Below are 18,286 nucleotides of genomic sequence, written 5' to 3' on the forward strand. Positions count from 1 at the left end.
CTGACTAAATTACTGCCTTCACCCACATAACATTTTCCTCCCTTAACTCCCCACAAAGGTAGTATCACCTTATTGCTAGTTCAGATTTCAAAAGCAGCTACTTGGAACTGACCATGCATTTGCGTGTTTCTTGTTATTTGTTACGTATGGTAGTTATGCACTATGAAGATGCCAGGAGCTATACCAGCTAAGTCCTGAAACCCAGAGGCAATAGCCTCTTCAAGAACATCAACCAGATGTATCCCTTTTGCTCATAAAATTGACACCCCTTTTCCACATGAACAGGTTAGGGTGGTGACAGCTTAGACATCCCTGAAGATCAGGAAAGTGATTAAACTAGAGGAAGGGGTAGCAACAGACAAGATGGAATTTAACAAAGGATTATGAATACTGAATCTTTATATAATTTTCATTTTCATAGTTGCTAGGGTATTAGAATAGCTAGAAGGAGAGAACTGAAATGGTGGAACTGTGACCCATAGCATCCTTTGAAATTTGTTCTATAGCTACTTGTTAAATGGTAATTTGAAAGCTATACATTTTTGTATATATGTTAGATTTCACAATAAGGAAATAACTGAAACTGTGGAATTGACCTATGATATTCTTTGAAATTTGCTATCTAACTACTTGTTATATTCTACAATAAAAAATATAATTAAAAAAAAAATGCCAGGTGAACCGACTGCCATCAGTGAATACCGAACCACTGCTCAGGAAATACAGGGTCAGGCTCTTCTTGCAAGCCTCTGGTCACAATATTTTCATTCACTGAGCAATAATTACCTTGTTTTATTGGTGTTTCTGTTAAAGACACTTTGTTTGATATATATCATTGAGTCATTAACATTGAACTAACACCTGAACAAAGCTTATCTAACACACATTTTCTCCATATGGCACATCACAGCCTTCTAGCACTTTGGAACACTAGACAGCACTTCAGCACCACACGTGGAGGCCTTAAAATGGTGAACTCAGCAACATAAAGCATGTAAAAGAATGCAAAACCCTGAGAATGTCCCCTTATTTGACCTCAGCTGGGAATGTGCACATTGGGCATACAAAGGTTTTGCCGCTCTGCACATACCCGCCAATGACCATGAACACGACACGAGTATTAAGTTTGGGATTACAAATAAATTTTAGCAAATAGGCAAATTCAGAAATATGGACTCTGCAAATAATGAGGATCGGTCGTACCTCATTCTATCCAACACGTGACAGCCTCCACCTGAAGTCATAGTTTAAGAAGCTGTAACTTTCCCCCAGAATGTAGTATCCAAAAGTATAGTATATTAAAAGTTGGGGATGACAAGTAACTTATTCATATTATCAGTATTATCATCATAAACTATGATTTTTTTAAATGATACACTCCAGATCAGATGCTAGATCTTTTTCCCTTATTAAATTCACCACACTGAACAATAGGTATCATTAGCTCTATTTTATAGATGAGTAAACTGAGGGTCTGAGGTTACGTAACTTGTCTAAGGTTACAAAATTAGTACAGCACAAGGATTCAAATATTCGATTGGCTCCAAACCTGACACACACACACACCTTTATTTGGGGTCATGGGGACAATTGTAAGGGAAATTGCAAGATAATTCAGAAAAGACCAAACACCTGAGAAAAGATTTTTAAAACTCAGAGGTATCTGGGATGACAGCAGGGGCCTCTCATAAAGGTTCTCTGCCTGAAAGGGCTCCGCTGCTGCCTGGTTGTGTTTCTTGTATTTTTTCCCTTAAAAAGTTGAATTTTTTTTTAAATTACGATAAAACACATAATATAAAATTAACTGTGTCAACCATTTTAAAGTGGACAATTCAATAGCATTTAGTACATTCATAGTGTTGGGCCACCATCCCTATCATCTAGTTCCAGAACACTTTCATCACTCTCCACGTCCCATTATATTTATGAAAAAGAAAGACATGGAAAAAAACAAAGACCTAGGTATCCATCACCCAGAACTAAAAAACGCATGCTCCTGGCTTCAGGCCTTTTCTGGCCTCTCCAAGGAAATACTTATGTCATAAAAGAAGCAATGTGAGGCAAACACAGTTCAAGCCACTTCTCTGGGCCTCGCCATCCCCAGGTGCACCCACTGTCACTGGTCGGTAATTTCCTCCTACTCAGCTTTTTGTCCTCTTACTCAATACGACTCTATCTGTAAATAATGAACAGCACTTTACATAATGGCATACTACTGGACATATGGTTTTACAACCATGCTTTTTCGCTCGCACTGTCTTGAGGTTCTCCCACATTCCTGCACAGAGATGGCACTTATTCATGCTATTTACCTGCTGTGCGTGAATATGCCACAGTGTATGTACCCACTCCACTGCTCACGGGCATCGCACCAGCTCCAGTTTTGCCCTGTGATGATAACACTGTGGTGTTCAGGTGTTTGCACGGGTCTCCCTGTGCCTTGGAGCAAGGCTGCCTGAGTTTCTCTCCGGGACAGCTTTACAAGCAGAGCTGCTGGGCTGCAGAGCGCACCACCTTCAACTTCCACAGATGCCGCCGAGAACCTCCACCGAGTGGCCGTGAAGCGGCTGGGCCACTTTGCCCTCCCTCCCTCCAGCAGGGGGGTAATTCCTGTGCATCTCGGACCTACTCACTTCCTGCCTTTCCCAGGGGCGTGGAAGGGCACCTCACTGTCGTGTGAGTTTGCATTTCCCTCGTTACCAGCGCATTTAAGCATCTTTTCAACTCTGTATTGATCATTCTACTCTCTTTTGGTATTGCTATTAATTCCCATGGCCATTTTTTCCCCTATTCATTTATACTTCTTTAGATGGCCTCCACACCCATGCTTTCTCTACTTCATCTCTTATTAACACACTCCCCCCAAATTTTTTTTCTTTTTGCCTCTAGACATTTGCCATTGGATTCAGATATCCTTGCCTTGCATGAGGCATAGTTAATATCACCAAAAAATGATCCCATGAGGCGAGACCAGTGGGGGTTGTGGGGGACAGATCAGCCCACGCCCACCAATGAGAGACTGGAAGGCAAGCTAGCTGCCCGACCTCACCTCCAATGGGCAATTCAGGAAGAAGCTTGTCTGCCAAGTTATGGTCCAAAACCTTTTGGTTCAGTAACATCGTGGAAAAATGAAAGAACGAATGAACCATGGTTCTTTCCATGAGTCTGTACCGACAGACCCAGCAAACATCCCCGAGGACACAGGCCACTGGTAAGTGCCACTCACTCGCTCCGTCCCACATGCCTGATGACCCACGGAAGCGTGCATCATCATACCATTTCCACGAAGGCCCGTGAGGTTGAGGGGTGAAGTGGTTGGCCCCGGTGTTGCAGCCACTAAGTGGTGGAGCATGGGCTCAATTCAAGGGCAATCCTTTCCACTATGCCACAATTGCCTGCAAGGGTTCCAGGGTGCTGGAAAGGAAAATTAATCCACCCTAACATGAAAGAACTTAAGAAAAAAACACATATTTGGTTGACATTTCTGCTATTTTCTCATTGACTCGGACTTTGCCTCTACAATTGAGTCAAGGCCTTCCAATCAAAGCTCTCTCAAGAGCTAGAGTCATTAAATTAGCATTAACCAGTCGTTGCATATACTCTCCAGCCTTCAGGATTCCCCAGACTTGCCCCACGGCCACTCAAAACACTCCCGCCGAGTTCAGCAAGAACTAGTGTTTTGTGGCGATGTGTTCTTGCCCTTCTTTGGCCTTGAGAATGGAAGGACCTCTAAGGGGCAAGTGAGTCTCTCCTTTCCCTGAGCACAATCTCTCCCCAGACCTGCAGGGACACTGGGGAAACCTGACTGCTGTCACCTGGAGCCACGGGTTTCACTTACCCAGCAGTGGCCACTCAAGAAAAGCTTCTAGGTGAACGAAATGTACGCCTTTAAGAGATAAGACATTTGGAAACTATTTTAGTTAGAGACCTGTCTGAAACATCCTACAATCTACTTCTTTCCTTTCTCGGTGACTCGGGATCTTGATTCAAACATCACTTTGAGATATGATGCAAGCAGCCTTCTAGGAGAGGCCTGTTTGCTGCATGCTAGGTACCCTCTGATTGCTTCTTGTGTTCTTGGGTCAGCTCCTTACCAGACTTGAGTTTCCTGCCTCAGCAACCACCAGGTCATTCTTTGGACTAAGTGTGCCTGCCCAGGCCAGGATCCCCTGCCTTTCTTTTCCCCTCATGGTGGGCCCAACAGCCAGGCAACTAAGTTTGCTAGAATACTGTGTAAAGTAAGAGTAAACAGGTTCTGAGTGAGGACAGGACCTACCACTGCAACCTCACCCACTTCCAACTCTACGATTCAGAGGTCGTATTTGCTCGGGAAACTATAGGGTCTTGCTAGACCTGCTGCCCACAGAGAGGCCAGACTCCCTGACATGGCAGCCACCAGAGCAGAGCACTTACAGACTGCCAGGGCCACTCAAGTCACATTTCTGAGTAGCTCAACTCTATGTAAATAAGGTACCCATTTTCTTTGACTACAACTGTCTGCATGTGTTTTCCATCATTAGCTAGACAAAAGGAAAAACCAAAGTTTGAGAAAGGAGGTCCACACTGAGACCACCACTGGCAAAGCATCCCATCTTCACCCTCCATGGTAGCAGCTGTTGCCGTGGAAACAGTGGGCCTCCACCTGTGGGCCGCGGACCCCCAGAGTCGCCTTCCAAAGCGTGCAGGAATCTGTGTGCGCACCAAGCATTGTTTACAGACCAAATACATCATTATGCCCCCCACGTGGAGTTTTGTAATGATTGGAGATGTTGCTGAGATTAATAAAATATAAATTAATTTTAAATTCCCATTGCTACTGAATTTTTAGTCACTACTGTCATTATGCATCCTTTCAATGAGGGAAATAACAAAACACAACCACTACCAGTTTGGGCATTGAAGCCAGTCCTTCAACAGAAAGAGGGGATGGGAAGCATCACATCTCTCCTGAACTGAGCTGCGATGTCTGAAGTGCACCAAAACCTAGGGAAGAGCAGCTTATTTCTTCTAATCAGCACCAGAGGCATGGACACTCAGGCTACTTGAGTCAGTTGGGGAGAAGACTGTAGAAAGGGGTGAAGATAAGGGATCTCCCCACCAAGAGTGTCCAGTGCTGGCTTTTAAATCGACCCTGTCTGGACCAGCTTTGCTGGGGTTGACTCGGAAGCCCCAGTCTCTCGGGGGTCTCACTCCACCCCATTCTTCAATCTGATTCTAGGGTCCATTGGCAAAGCCGTCTTTGTGCTAGGAAAGCAGGGCAGAGGACTGGTTGCTTTAGACGCCCTTCTCAGGAAGGCAGAGGACGGAAGCACTTCTAAGCATCCATCCACCCGAGATTCAGGAGAAGGCACGTTCTCTCTACACATGCCTGGAGCCAAACAAACCAGGGAATGTGGCAGACTATGAACAACAGGCTGCTCAGAAGTTTCCATAATTCACTGTCCAGCACTGAATGGTCTAGAATTCATTGTCTAGAATTGTCTAGCACACAATATTTACTTAATGAATGAACCAAAAAGTAAACAAATTCCTAGGGGCAACCAGAACCCACTGGCTTGAATGAGACCAAGGAGCTCATCAAGGTGAGTGAACTGAGACAGGCGTTACCAGAGAAACCTAACGGACAACTCCAGAGGGTGCAAACCAGCGGGAAAGCAATGGTCTGCAAACACCTTCAATCGTCACTTCCGAGTTGGGATTTGTGCCATTCTCATAAATCCATTCAAATTCCTTTGAAGTCTCACTTTTAGTTTATTTACTTCACATTTTGTAGCAAATCACTGAAAAGCAATGTAAAACTGTTTCATGAAAAGATTGGATTCTCTGTCCTTTTCAGAGGAGGAAAGCTTCATGGGCATAGGGGGCAATGAGGGAAGGTGTTCGGTTTGCTAATGCTATTGCTGCCATTTGCAAAATACCAGAAATGGATTGCCTTTTATAAAGTGGGTTTATTTGGTTACACAGTTACACTCCTTAGGCCATAAAGTGTCCAAGGTAACACATCAGCAATCGGGTACCTTCACTGGAGGATGGCCATTGGCATCTGGTAAACCTCTGTTAGCTCGGAAGGCACGTGGCTGGCATCCGCTTGCTCCCCAGTTGCGTTTCAAAATGGCGTTCTCCAAAATGTTGCTCTTGGGGTGTTTTGTCCCCTCTTGGCTACAGCTCCTCTTCAAAATGTCACTCTCAGTTGCTCTCCAAAATGTCTCTGTAAGCTGCTCTGCATCTGTGCCTGTGTGGCTCTTTTTAAACTACTCCAGTGATCCAATAAAGATCCATCCTGAATGGATGCGGCAACACCTCCATAGAAATATTCCAATGAAAGGTCTCAGCCACAGTTGATTGAGTCACATCTCCATGGAAACACTGAACCAACAGGTTTCAACCGAATCAGCACTAATAAACCTGCCCCCACAAGACTGCATCAAAGATAATGGCGTTTGGGGAGATACAGTACATTCAAACCAACACAGAAGGGATCACAGCATCCATGAAAGACTGTATCAGCTACTCCTTAAACACTTCCAGGAACGGGCACCTACTTCCTCTTTAGGCAGTTCATCTGACTACTGAAAAGCTTCAACAGAAGGCTCTTCCTCATAATGAACGAAATCTGCTTTCCAGTCCTTTTGTTTGGTCCCAGGTCTGCCCTTTGGAAAAACTCAATTGAATCTATTTCCTCTTCCACGTGTCAGTCTTCCATCTACTGGGAAACTTGTCCTCTCCTGCCCCGCTAGGCCCAGAATTCTCTTCACCAAACAAGAATCCCTTCAGATTATTCTAATCCCAGGCCCCTTGCCATTCCGTCACTCACCTCTCCACACATGCAATTTAACATTCAATTTCAATGTGGTAACTAGAACTAGGCATAACACTCAGGTGCAATCTGAAGAACACAGCACACAGTAAAGGATTAATTCCCTCCCATTTCTGAACCAGACATCAAGTCATAAAGTCTAGTAAGAAATAAAGTCTACATAACAGAATATCCAAACTCAGGATTATCCATCCCAAGACCTGTAGTCACTAGGACTACACTTTTAGCATCACCAGCCAAGACGGCAATGGTTACTTCAGCTGCATGTCACTAGTAAGTGTGTGCGCCCCTAAAATCCCCTTAGCATCTTTCTTCTTTTAGTTCAGCTACAGTTGTGACCCTATATTGTTTAAACAGCAGATATAAAGGAGTTACTACACATATTTGTGTCAGAGACAATGAAACAAATTCCCCCTTTATGGTATTTGGTGTATTGTCATCCTCCTCCCTGGAGCCCACCCCCTGCTCCATCCCATTCCTACAACTAACTGGGAGCAGCCATCCGAAGGCTCCGTCTCAGCGTGGGGAGTGACCAGTTCCAAATTATTCCATGGACTTCTTGATACCAGAGGCCAACCTCTCATTCAATAAATTTATACAACACTCAACAAAAATTAAAAGTCAGCTGTTTTTTTTAAGCCACCCACCTACCCTAACTGACATCAGAAATTCTGCAAACAAAATTAAATTACTGAGATAAATTAATATACAACTGTACTAAAGAAGCCTGAAAATGCAAGTAATGAGTATGTCAAGTCACTAGATATCTATTAAAAGATCTCGAGACAACTACCAAATATTCTTTAAAATGGCAATAATAAAGGACCTTGAGGACTTTCCATCTGAGAGTACAATGTTTAGGGCATTAATTCTCAGCAGGGCCCCCTCTGAGCAGGATTTTGTGAGCATCTGAGGCAGTCTGGGCTGAACTCCATCTTTTCAAAAACCAGGAAAAAAGCTGGCTAATCTCTCTCTCAAACTTAGATTACATTAAAGGAACAAGATTTAAATTACTTTAAGGAAATATTATTTCAAGGAGCCCCAAGTGTTTAGAAAGGGTACTAATATATTGACAATAGATACACTAATTACAAGTCAATCTCCTCTATTCTTAAAGCAAAGTTCCCAAGGGACCTGGAAAAGACAGCGTTGGTGGCCTAGGTCATTTTTCTGAGTTATAAAACCACATTTCGTTAACAATATTCTCAGTTCCAAACTCTTCATAGAATTCAGGATTAACTTTCCCTAAGCCATCTACTTAATCTCATTATAAGAGGACTAAAATCTAAAAGCAATTCCCTGGCTGTTAAAATCATGTTTATTTAAGTCAAAATATGGAGCCCTGAAAAGAAGGGGAAAAAATAAAAAGGAACCTAAGGGACCTGATGATTCCATTCAACACTGAAATGGCATTTTCTTTCCAAACTCTTAAACTGATGATTCTAAAACTGCTTTCAGAGAATCTGGGGGATATGCCATCTTCCCAATTCCCCAAACAACATACACTCTTCCTTTTCAGGGGGACTTCCAAAACCAAATGGCTACAAGTTAATCTCTTACCTACCCTTTAAATTAAAACTACCACCCCAATAGGCATCACATTGCAACTCTCCAATTATTATGCACAAAATATCATATTTTTAGATAGCCAAACTCTCTTCTGTCCCCCAAACTGCTCACCTCTCTTTTCATGCACAGCTCGTCCTAGCTGAGGGTGGAATATAAGAGCTTAACATATAACTGACCCATTATTGTTTGTTCAGTTGAACTGAAGTTAAATCATTAGTCCTTAGAAGTTCTGAAAAAATCATTGGTAGTAAAGGAAGATGGAAGTAAAAGATGCATTTTTTTTCCACTACATGTATGTCCCTCTCAACTAGAGACAAATAAAAGGTTCCCAAAAAGATGGTTCTGAGCCATCAAAAAACACAGGACTTTGTAAAAACAATCTGAGTGGTTCATGAGAGAAATGCTTGTGAATACTGTAAACACGTGACACACAAACTAAATAAACAAAAAGCACACAGCACCCAGCGCACTAAATTCGGCAAATTTGGGCACACACGGGCTACAGACAAACCACGTTGGAATCAACAGTCAGCATTTTGGAGACTCACAAGCTACATATTTGCAGATTCTCATTTCTCACTATGCGCCTTCAAAAATTACTTCAAGTCCTCCAAAGATGGCTAATGTTAATAATAGTAATAACTACCATTTGGATAACATTAGCGTACAGCTTTGCAAAGTGCTTTGCACATATATTATCGTTAGCAGATCTTCAATCTGCAACTCCTCCATGACGCCAGGAAAATGTGTTTGTCAAATGATGAAAGTCAAACCTCCCTGTACTCGTCTGTGCAGGCGTGGGAGGGTCTCCTAGACACTGGACTTTAAGGACTCAATCACTTCACTCTTGGGTTTAAACTCAGCTTCTTTTCAGAACAGGAGGGGGGGTGGTGGGAGGAGAAGCTGGTCTGTGGAGTTATTTTACAAGTTACTGAGAGCTTTTGTTTTGTTTTGTTTTTAAAGGCATTTTTCTATTAAATGTGAAAAGATCCCTCCATCTCTAATTGATCCTGCACTCAAAGGCAACTACAGAGAGGGGGCTCAAAGAAAATTTCCACGGAGGGAAGTGGTCAAATAGCTGAGGTCAAAACCTCCAGACTTCAATTGCGGCCAAGGGCTTTTATTTCCCTTGTAATTTTCGTTAAGAATACATGCTAAACCTAAAACATACCCCCCTTTGGAGCAGATCCTGGCAGCTGTCCTGAGTGGGAAGAAACCGGCCGGCATTTTAAACTGTGCACCATTGTCTGCAGACAGCCCCGTGATAGCCCCGCCTGGCAATGACATGTCAGCCGCCACCTGAAACTTTGTTACTCTCAATTCACGAAGGAAACAATTACTTCCAGCTCACGTGGTGGGCAGTCAGGGGCCGGGGCTGCAGCCCCCTCTGCTTCCTGCCCGGCTCTCAGAAGAAACTGCGTCTGGCACAGATCTGATTGGGACAAGGTGCCGCTGGGTGAGGGGAGAAGGATGAGAAGGGAAATCACTGCTGTCCCCTCAGAGCAGAACCAACTCTACCTCTCCTTAGCACTTGCTGCCTCCCAGTTTAAATTAATTACAGCTGAAAATACAGGGCTGCCATCTGGTTTGAAAAAGCAAGGATAAGGGAATAAAATGAAAGGGGTTTTGGTACTAACCTCACTTTAATCATTGCCAAAGAGCATGAAGACGGTCCAGCGTCCTCCCACAAGAAAGCTTTGGGCCTCACAGACTTGGCAAGCCGTCCCGGGTGCAAAAAAAACGGGGTAGGCAGGACGCCTGTCAGAATAAAAGTCCCCGCCTGGAAAGAGGGCTGCAAGGTAAGGGGCCTGCCTGGACCCCTCGCTGGAGGAAAAGTTTCCTTTGCATCTTGGGATAGGTCTGCCACTCCTGGGAGGGTTTGTTTACAAACGTGCCTTGCCAGAACAGGACATGCATCATTACAGTTTCATTTTGTGAGAAAACTGATCTGCTGTCAGGATGACAGCATGCCATTTCCTCTTTCTTTGTTCCTCCATCTCCCCTAACCTAAGGCTTTTATAGAACTCTAAAAGAGCGCTACAAAAAACCCAGGAGTGGAAGGCTCCTGGAGAAGTGAGCTGGCTCCGAAGAAACAATGTATGGGAACTCCAAAGCACCCTTGCAACAGGCTCCTCCGAAAAAGAATGGCAGAAATCACCGAGTTTTCCTCCTCTTTCCTTCACTGCAGCCCCAACTGCAACTACGTTTCGCAGGAAGCGACTTCCTCCTGCTTTGCTCCCACAGTAGGGGCCTGGCAAAGAGGCTGTGTTCTATTAGGACCCTTAAGCTGTAGAAAAATGCAGACCTCTGGCATTGGAAAGCAAAAGTTACCTTGGGCAATTCTTGGTTTGTCTGGATAAGCTTTAGGTAGGTGCAAAAAACTGTCAAGTCTGCAGATTTCTTAACCATAGCCCAGCTTCAGGTAGTCCAAGAAATAGTGGTGTTATCAGATTTTTCAGCCGGATTTAAATGTTTACCTGCCTACCGCTACCAGAGTTCCTTTAGACACTGGTTAGTCTTGCAAACAAAACTTGGATATACCTGCGCCCAGCTGCTTTCAGAAAGTAAAAGCAAGTAAGGGACTCTGCTATTTATTGGCATGAGCTCTGGTCAGCTGGTTATGGACTATAATACACCACAGATGAGAGTGAGAACAAAGAAGACAAAAGTGGATTCTGACAACAGCATTTTTGTTCTGGGTCAAACACACCTTCAACCCAAAGTTGATGCAAAAGTTGTCTTCCAAATCCTGCCCTGCCCGCCCCACTGTCTATAGCAACGGTGTCCATAACACTCGAAATCTCAGGAGTGTAACTTTCTAGTAAATGGCACATCTGTCAAACCACAGGAAACATCTGGTAAAATGGTTAAACACAAGCAGAGGATTTAAACTTTTGAGCTCAGGGCTTGCTCTCGGTGGGAGAGGGAGCAACGTCCTTGAAGGTGCAGGGATCAGGAAAGCAACCTGCAGTTCTGTTCTTTGGCCCGGATGCTGATGCCAAAGCCTCGGTTCCCACCGTGCCTCTCGGGGAATGGGTCTACAGCCCCCCAAAGGGCAGGGCGCCCTCCCCTCCACCCTCCGCCTCACTTGCTAAGGCAAGTTCATCTCACTCCTCCCATCCCGGCTACTCGTGTCCTCAGGATCTGTGAGCCCCTTTGCTGACACTCGTTCCCGCCCCCAATGCAACGAACAAAGTCGGCATTCGGGAAATGTTTGAATAAATGAACTAATGACATAAACAAGTGACAAGCTGCTCTTCAATGCACAGCTAAAATATATTAAGCAGATATAATTAATATAATTATCCCACTGTTAAGACACGTATTGTGAGGTATTAGCTAAGCTAACACAGTTTAGTCCTTTTTAGAACATTTTAGAAGCCTTTTCCACTAAAGGATTTAGTGAATTGACCACATCAAGATCAAAAACATATATTCCAAAAACACAGTAAATAAAAACGAAATGCAAATACTGAATTAGGAAAACAGTTACTTTCTTAACACACCTGACAGGGGATCTTTACTATGAAGAGCTGTCACATATCAACTGAAAGATGAACACCCTAATAATAGAAAAAAAAAAGATTAAAAAATATACACAGAATGGTCACAAAAGAAGACATACTATGAGCATATGAAAAAATAATTCAAGTCCCCACCTGCAAGAAACAAAACAAAACAAAAAAATTACATTAAAAGAATGACTATGTTTCCCCTATGAAACTTGCAAAAGTTAAACAAAGTCACCTTTACGGTGATGTAGGGAAAGAGGCAACCACACAAAGTGTACTGGGAATGCAAATCAGCAAACCTTCCAGGGTTCAAAATGGCAGAATGTACCAGCAAAAATAGAACGGGTACCCTCTGACCCAGAAATTCCAATTCTAGAAAAATGGGAAATGTGAGATATGAGCAGAGATGGATATATACAGGCACATAGAAGTTTGACAAAAAATTGCAAAATGCTAAACAACCCAAGTATCTTATTGGTTCAAAAGTTCTTTTGGTTGGGAACATTGTGAAGCAGCACTAGCTAGCCTGAGAAAGAAAGGTGGAAGGAGACAGTGGTATTTCTTAGAAATGAAAGAAGAGTTGCATCCAGCCTTGAAAAGGGGCACAAAATGAGGCAGCCCCTGGGATCTGGGAAGTCCTACAGAGCTCTGCAGTTAACCTGGAAAACGCGCTCTGTTCTACCTCTCTCTGGATGTTGTGCTTCCTTCTCGGCTCACAAAGAGAAAAACAGCTGGCTATGAAAAACCACCAAGAGCTCCAAGTCTACCATCTCAGTCAAGGGTGAGAAACACCATGGTCACGCTTTTAGGTCCTACAGTACATATACCAAAATAATACATTTCCCTCCACCGAGCACAGCTCCTTTAGGAGCTGTTAGGTATCAAGTCTCTTAATAAAGATTCCAAGATCATTTAATTATATATTGGAATATATCAAATGGGTTGCAGGAAATTAGAAGCTGATCCCTGCACACACACACACACACACACACACACACCCCCGCACACAAATGCTCCCAGTTTTCACACTCAAGAAGATACTTGGCCTGAGCTTCCAGTGAACTGGGTTTCTCACAGGAAAAAAATCTTTTAGGGTTCTGTTTAGCTTTTGTGGGTTTAGCGAGTAAAGAAAAACAGGGCAATGCTCCATCTTTGCCATGAATAAGTGAAGGCACTGGGAGTGTTTCTGTTTGTGTTCTTTGGTTGTTTTGCTGTTTTATTTCGTTTTGTTTTTTAAAGCAAAACTGTTGAAACTGTTGGCTAGAAGCAACAAGTGAGCCTTTGGGGTGGTGATACAACTTTATGAAAAGGTGATTGAAGTTATCTTGGAGCAGGCATGAAAAAATTGAATCTGCCTTCATATACCTCAGCCTTCTTATGTCCCAAGTCTTTTGCCCCATTCTTTGATATGACTCCTCTCTCTTACCCTTGCCCTCTCATTCAGAACTCACACTTCCCACCACATATTAACCACACACGTATCCTAAATACTCCCTTTATTTATCGTACATAATGTCATCTCTCCCAGTGCTGGGTGGACAAGAAATCTCCCTACCATTCACCCGACGGGTACTCCAAAGGGAGAGCTCCGAGGGCCTGTCCTCCACGACAGTGCCTTCTGCGTTTCCCTGTTCCCTGCCACCAAGACAATCCCCCACCCTTGGCCCAAAATATTAAAGAACGCTAAAAAACACGACAACTACATGCAATATAGGATTCATAGCTGAATCCTGAATTAAAAAGAAAACATATGTAAAGGACAGGATTGTGTGTGACTACCTATTGTACATTGGAGCATATCATTATCTACACACATGAAAGAAATCAAGCAAATGTGGCAGACTTCTAAAAGGGACACATCTAGTGAAGGATATATGGGTGTTCACTGTTCTAGTCCCTCCATTTTTCTGTAGATCTAAACTTTTTCCAAAATAAAAGGCTGAGGAGGGAAAGGATGGCAGGGGAAAGTATCACCCACTGTGAATGGTATGTTTAGAATGACCTGCCTGAATATATACATGACATGGGAAGCTGTGTGGGAAAGCGCTGTGTTGGGAGCCTGAAGACAGGCAGGTGTCTTCCAGAAGAGCCAACCCGGGTGTAGGAGGAGGAAACCTTGTGATGGTCACACTAAGGAACCTGGATTTCATTTTGTGGTCAAAGAGGAGCCAGTGCAATGTCCTCTGAACAAGTTTTCAGGAATACCTGTTGATTGAGGCACTGCGTGGCTAGCAGCCCCTTTCAACGAGGTCTCCATGTGAGAATGGCTCCTAGAGAATGTGGAGTGTCTGTGTTTCAGTCACTTGATACGACTGGTGCAAAAGCCAACAGCCTAATACAAAATGGCGCACTGGTTTTCCAAACCAACACATGGGGAATGAGGGCTATTAGCAATGCACACACAACATGATCACACAAAAATAAAATAAACTTCACGATGGACCTATCAGAAAACAGCTGAATGACACTTTGGCTTTCAGAACTTTTTGGTAAATTTGAAGGGGAAAAAAAAAAAACACCCTGAAGCAATAAACACTTGGGCAGAGATTTGTTTGGTTTTCTTAATTCTAATCTGAACAAATCTACTCTCTGGGTTGTTCCACCCAGCAGAAGTGTCGGCTAGCTTTCTGACCTGTGAGACTCCCCAAACTGTACTGAATTTCTCATTTTCATAGACCTTACCTTATGTTCACACTGGGATTGGAGCCATATGCATAAAAAAGGAATATAAATAGAGGAGTGAAAAAAGCATTTCATTCATACAATAAACTTTGAAGGCATGTTACTCGGAATCAACATTTGACCATTTTCTAATATGAAAAAAAAAAGTATCACAAGCAGGACTAGTGACACAGACTATAAACTGTATGTTTGCCAATTTCTACATATTTTCATTTTTCTGTTTGGGGAAGCAAGATGTGGGGAAAGGAGGAGAGTAAATAGTGGGGGGCTTTCCCTATACCAGCATGTTCCCTGAAATAAACATAGAGATCAAAAGGAAAAAAAATGGAAGTACAGTAAGTGGTGCCATCAGGGTTTACTATGTGTCTGAAAACAATTAAGTCAAAGGGACGATAATTTCGACAATGTTCTCACAGTGACTCGTGTTTTCATTTAAATGTTTGCTTAGTGCCTACTAAGTGCTGGGCCCAGGGCTGGGTATTAAGTGATACAGATATGATGAGTAAGTCCCAGGCCCTGCCTTCAGGAACGTACAGTCTGGGGGAAGGAGACAGGCAAATGGTCAAATAGTTATAGCAAAGTGTCAGCATTTTATATGGAGAAGTATTAGCATCTAAGTAGACAGAATGATCAGTCGCCAAGAGAAAGAGGCAAGAAAATGTCCCCAGAACAGAGCAAGTCCCCATTGTCTAGTCAACTGGATCTGGTCATTGTTATCCTGTAGCTGACTGGGAGCCGCGGAAGAATTCCAAGCAGAAATTAATAGGTCAGAAACCTTATTCTGGCACTTGAGTGCCAGAAAAACCAGTAAGGAGTGCGTCACCATGGAAGTGGGGTCCCAGTTACAGGCAGGGAGTCTTCGAGGCAGTAGACACTTAGCAGACGGACTTGACAGCATTGGGGTGGGTTGGATACGGGAGAGGAGAGAGAAGACGACGGGCAGGGCCAGCTCCAGGTGTGTCTGGTTTGGTTCCAACCGTGAAGACCCAGGGGCAGAAGATAAGGAACTGGCTTGGTAGTGGGCTAGAAGAAGAGGAAAGTTGCTACTGGAATGAATTCCAGCCAGGCAGGGCTGCGTTTAAGGAGCCTGTAAGACACCTAGCAGGCAGAGAGCCACTGGGTTTCTGAAGCTCATGTCTCGACGAGAGATTCGAGAGGCATCAGATACCTACGGTGTAAATTTAAGTCATGCACGTGGCTTCAGCAGTGGGATCTAGACAGGAAATTTGGACAGAGCGCTGGAGAAAAGCAGTAAGGCAAGTGGCCTGAGAGGAGTGGCTAAAGAAGTAGGGAGGGGAGGGGGAAGCGATCAAATAAATGCAAGAAATGGGCCATGGAAAGCAAGGAAGGAGAGTCATTCAAGAAAAAAGACACACAAAATAAGGAATTACAAGTGTCCCTGGACCCCACACTGAGTACGTCACTAGTGAACACAGGAAGAGAAGTTTTGTTAAAATTGCTGGTATGGATAACAGAGCACTGGCCGGGGGACTGGATAAGGAAGTGAAGGGAATCTACTATCTAGAAACAGCCAAGTAGGGAAAGAAAGAGGTAGGGATGGAGGAGGAAGGAGCACGGGGCAGAAGGAAGGCAAGCTTTAGGCTTTCTGTTCGACTTCTCCAGCCTCCGTGAATTTCCCTGAAAGTTCCAGGCATTGAAGATGGCATCCAACAGTTCCAAATCAAGGAATTATATAACCATTGCATTTTAATCTTTAAGTTTGCATCACCAGAGCTTTGTGAGTCTGGATGCTAATAATAATAGATTTTGAAAGCAAAATAAAATGCTCGTTTTGTTAGGCAATATTTGCTAGGCAAGTATACTCCACGGAATATTAAAAATTGGTTTTTAAAAAATAAGAGGGACAAAGGATTCTATGGCCAATTACTTTTCAGGCACTCTGGGGAAACAGTACTTCTTTCCAAAGGACGACTCATAGCCTGAAATGTGTTAGCAGACTGGAAGGCCTCGTTTGGCACTTCCCAAACTCTGACCGGGGAATATACTTTTTTTTTCCTTAGAGCATCTTGAGGTAGTCGTGGTTTGAGACAATCTAAGGACACCAGTGCTTTCTTCTGAATCTCTGAGGGGTGTTAGTTAACGGCAGAAACAGCCAAAGTAATTACTCCTAACAAGTTAGACAACTCCATAACTGCTCCAAGATGGGTTCAACCACATAGTTTAGGAATGCAAAGAGGTTTCAGCTCTCAGACTTGCTTCTTCTTTTTTTTATCTTCATTTTATTGAGATATATTCACATACCACGCAGTCATACAAAACAAATCGTACTTTCGATTGTTTACAGTACCATTACATAGTTGTACATTCATCACCTAAATCAATCCCTGACACCTTCATTAGCACACACACAAAAATAACAAGAATAATAATTAAAGTGAAAAAGAGCAATTAAAGTAAAAAAGAACACTGGGTACCTTTGTCTGTTTGTTTGTTTGTTTCCTTCCCCTATTTTTCTACTCATCCATCCACAAACTAGACAAACGGGAGTGTGGTCCTTATGGCTTTCCCAATCCCATTGTCACCCCCATAAGCTACATTTTTATACAACTGTCTTCGAGATTCATGGGTTCTGGGTTGTAGTCTGATAGTTTCAGGTATCCACCACCAGCTACCCCAATTCTTTAGAACCTAAAAAGGGTTGTCTAAAGTGTGCATAAGAGTGCCCACCAGAGTGACCTCTCGGCTCCTTTTGGAATCTCTCTGCCACTGAAGCTTATTTCATTTCCTTTCACATCCCCCTTTCGGTTCAGACTTGCTTCTAAAGTGAGCTGACCTAATAGCTGTTTCTTCCACTTGGCCTTGACCCAGTTTCTGGAGCCGGGTTCTATGTGGATCCTTCAGTTGCCTTAAGTCTCTTCAAGAAAGGGAAGATCAGGGGTAGTCTAAGTTGGAGGACAGCACGGTAGCAAAACTGGTCTCCTATTCTGCAGTACATGTGCCTCTCTCGAGGCTGTGAAGGCTTGGATCCAGAATTCAGATCCCTTGTTTGGCACAACTTCTGGCTACTGCCAGACCGAGAACATCACTGCAACATTAAGTTCTCTAATTAAGCTTTGGAGACAACCTGTGAAGAAATTTCAAAATGAAGAGTGTTTTGTTTTGTTTTCAAACCCAAAGACATAGCAAAAGCAGATAAGAGACCGAGCACTGCCATTTATCAAATAACAACTGCACCAGACACAGAACATGGGGCTGGCAAACTGCCTTGCTATGTTCAGCTGCATGTAGCACAGGCAAACAAGCACTTGACAAGCAAGATCCTAGAGGAAGAAAAAGAAACATCCACACCTACACCCAAGCAAATTTCTTAGCATTCACCTTCTTGGTCTTCCGTCGAATCTACTTAAGGTAGCAGGGCTGGCTTTTTACTACAATAAGGAGAGAGGCTGCCAGGTCATAACAAAGTCGAGATTAATCTTCTCTGTACAAAACAGCTGCAATTTGTGTTCCCAGAGCCGTAGTATCTTCGTGAAAACAACACTCTAAACGGAGCTTAAGCAACTCAGAGAATCAGGGTGGGGGCGGGTGGGGGCGCAGCAAAATCCCACATTGTTTTATTTTCTCACATGTTGAATAAATAAATGCCTTCGCCTTAATCCATTAATCTAAAACTCCTTTTCCCAATAGTAGTGTGTTGGTTTAAAAAGCTACTTTGCACATGCTAATGACAGCTCTCTTATAGATC

The 18,286-nt window shown here is 43.4% G+C and overlaps 1 protein-coding gene across 4 annotated transcripts in view; it reads right to left on the reverse strand.

Moving 5' to 3' along the window:
- VGLL4 (vestigial like family member 4) overlaps positions 1-18,286 on the reverse strand; it is a 184,520-nt gene that overhangs the window by 13,024 nt on the left and 153,210 nt on the right. Inside the window, exon 1 of one of the 4 annotated variants that reach the window (XM_037802074.1) lies at positions 10,024-11,384. The exons of the other annotated variants lie outside the window; for them this stretch is intronic. Within the exon in view, the coding sequence (XP_037658002.1) occupies positions 10,024-10,037 (14 nt within the window). The 5' untranslated portion in view covers positions 10,038-11,384. Of the gene's footprint in view, positions 1-10,023; positions 11,385-18,286 lie in introns of those variants that run through there. 4 annotated transcript variants of the gene reach the window in all.

This window comes from Choloepus didactylus, chromosome 1 (assembly GCF_015220235.1).
Source record: "Choloepus didactylus isolate mChoDid1 chromosome 1, mChoDid1.pri, whole genome shotgun sequence".
NCBI lineage: Eukaryota > Metazoa > Chordata > Mammalia > Pilosa > Megalonychidae > Choloepus > Choloepus didactylus.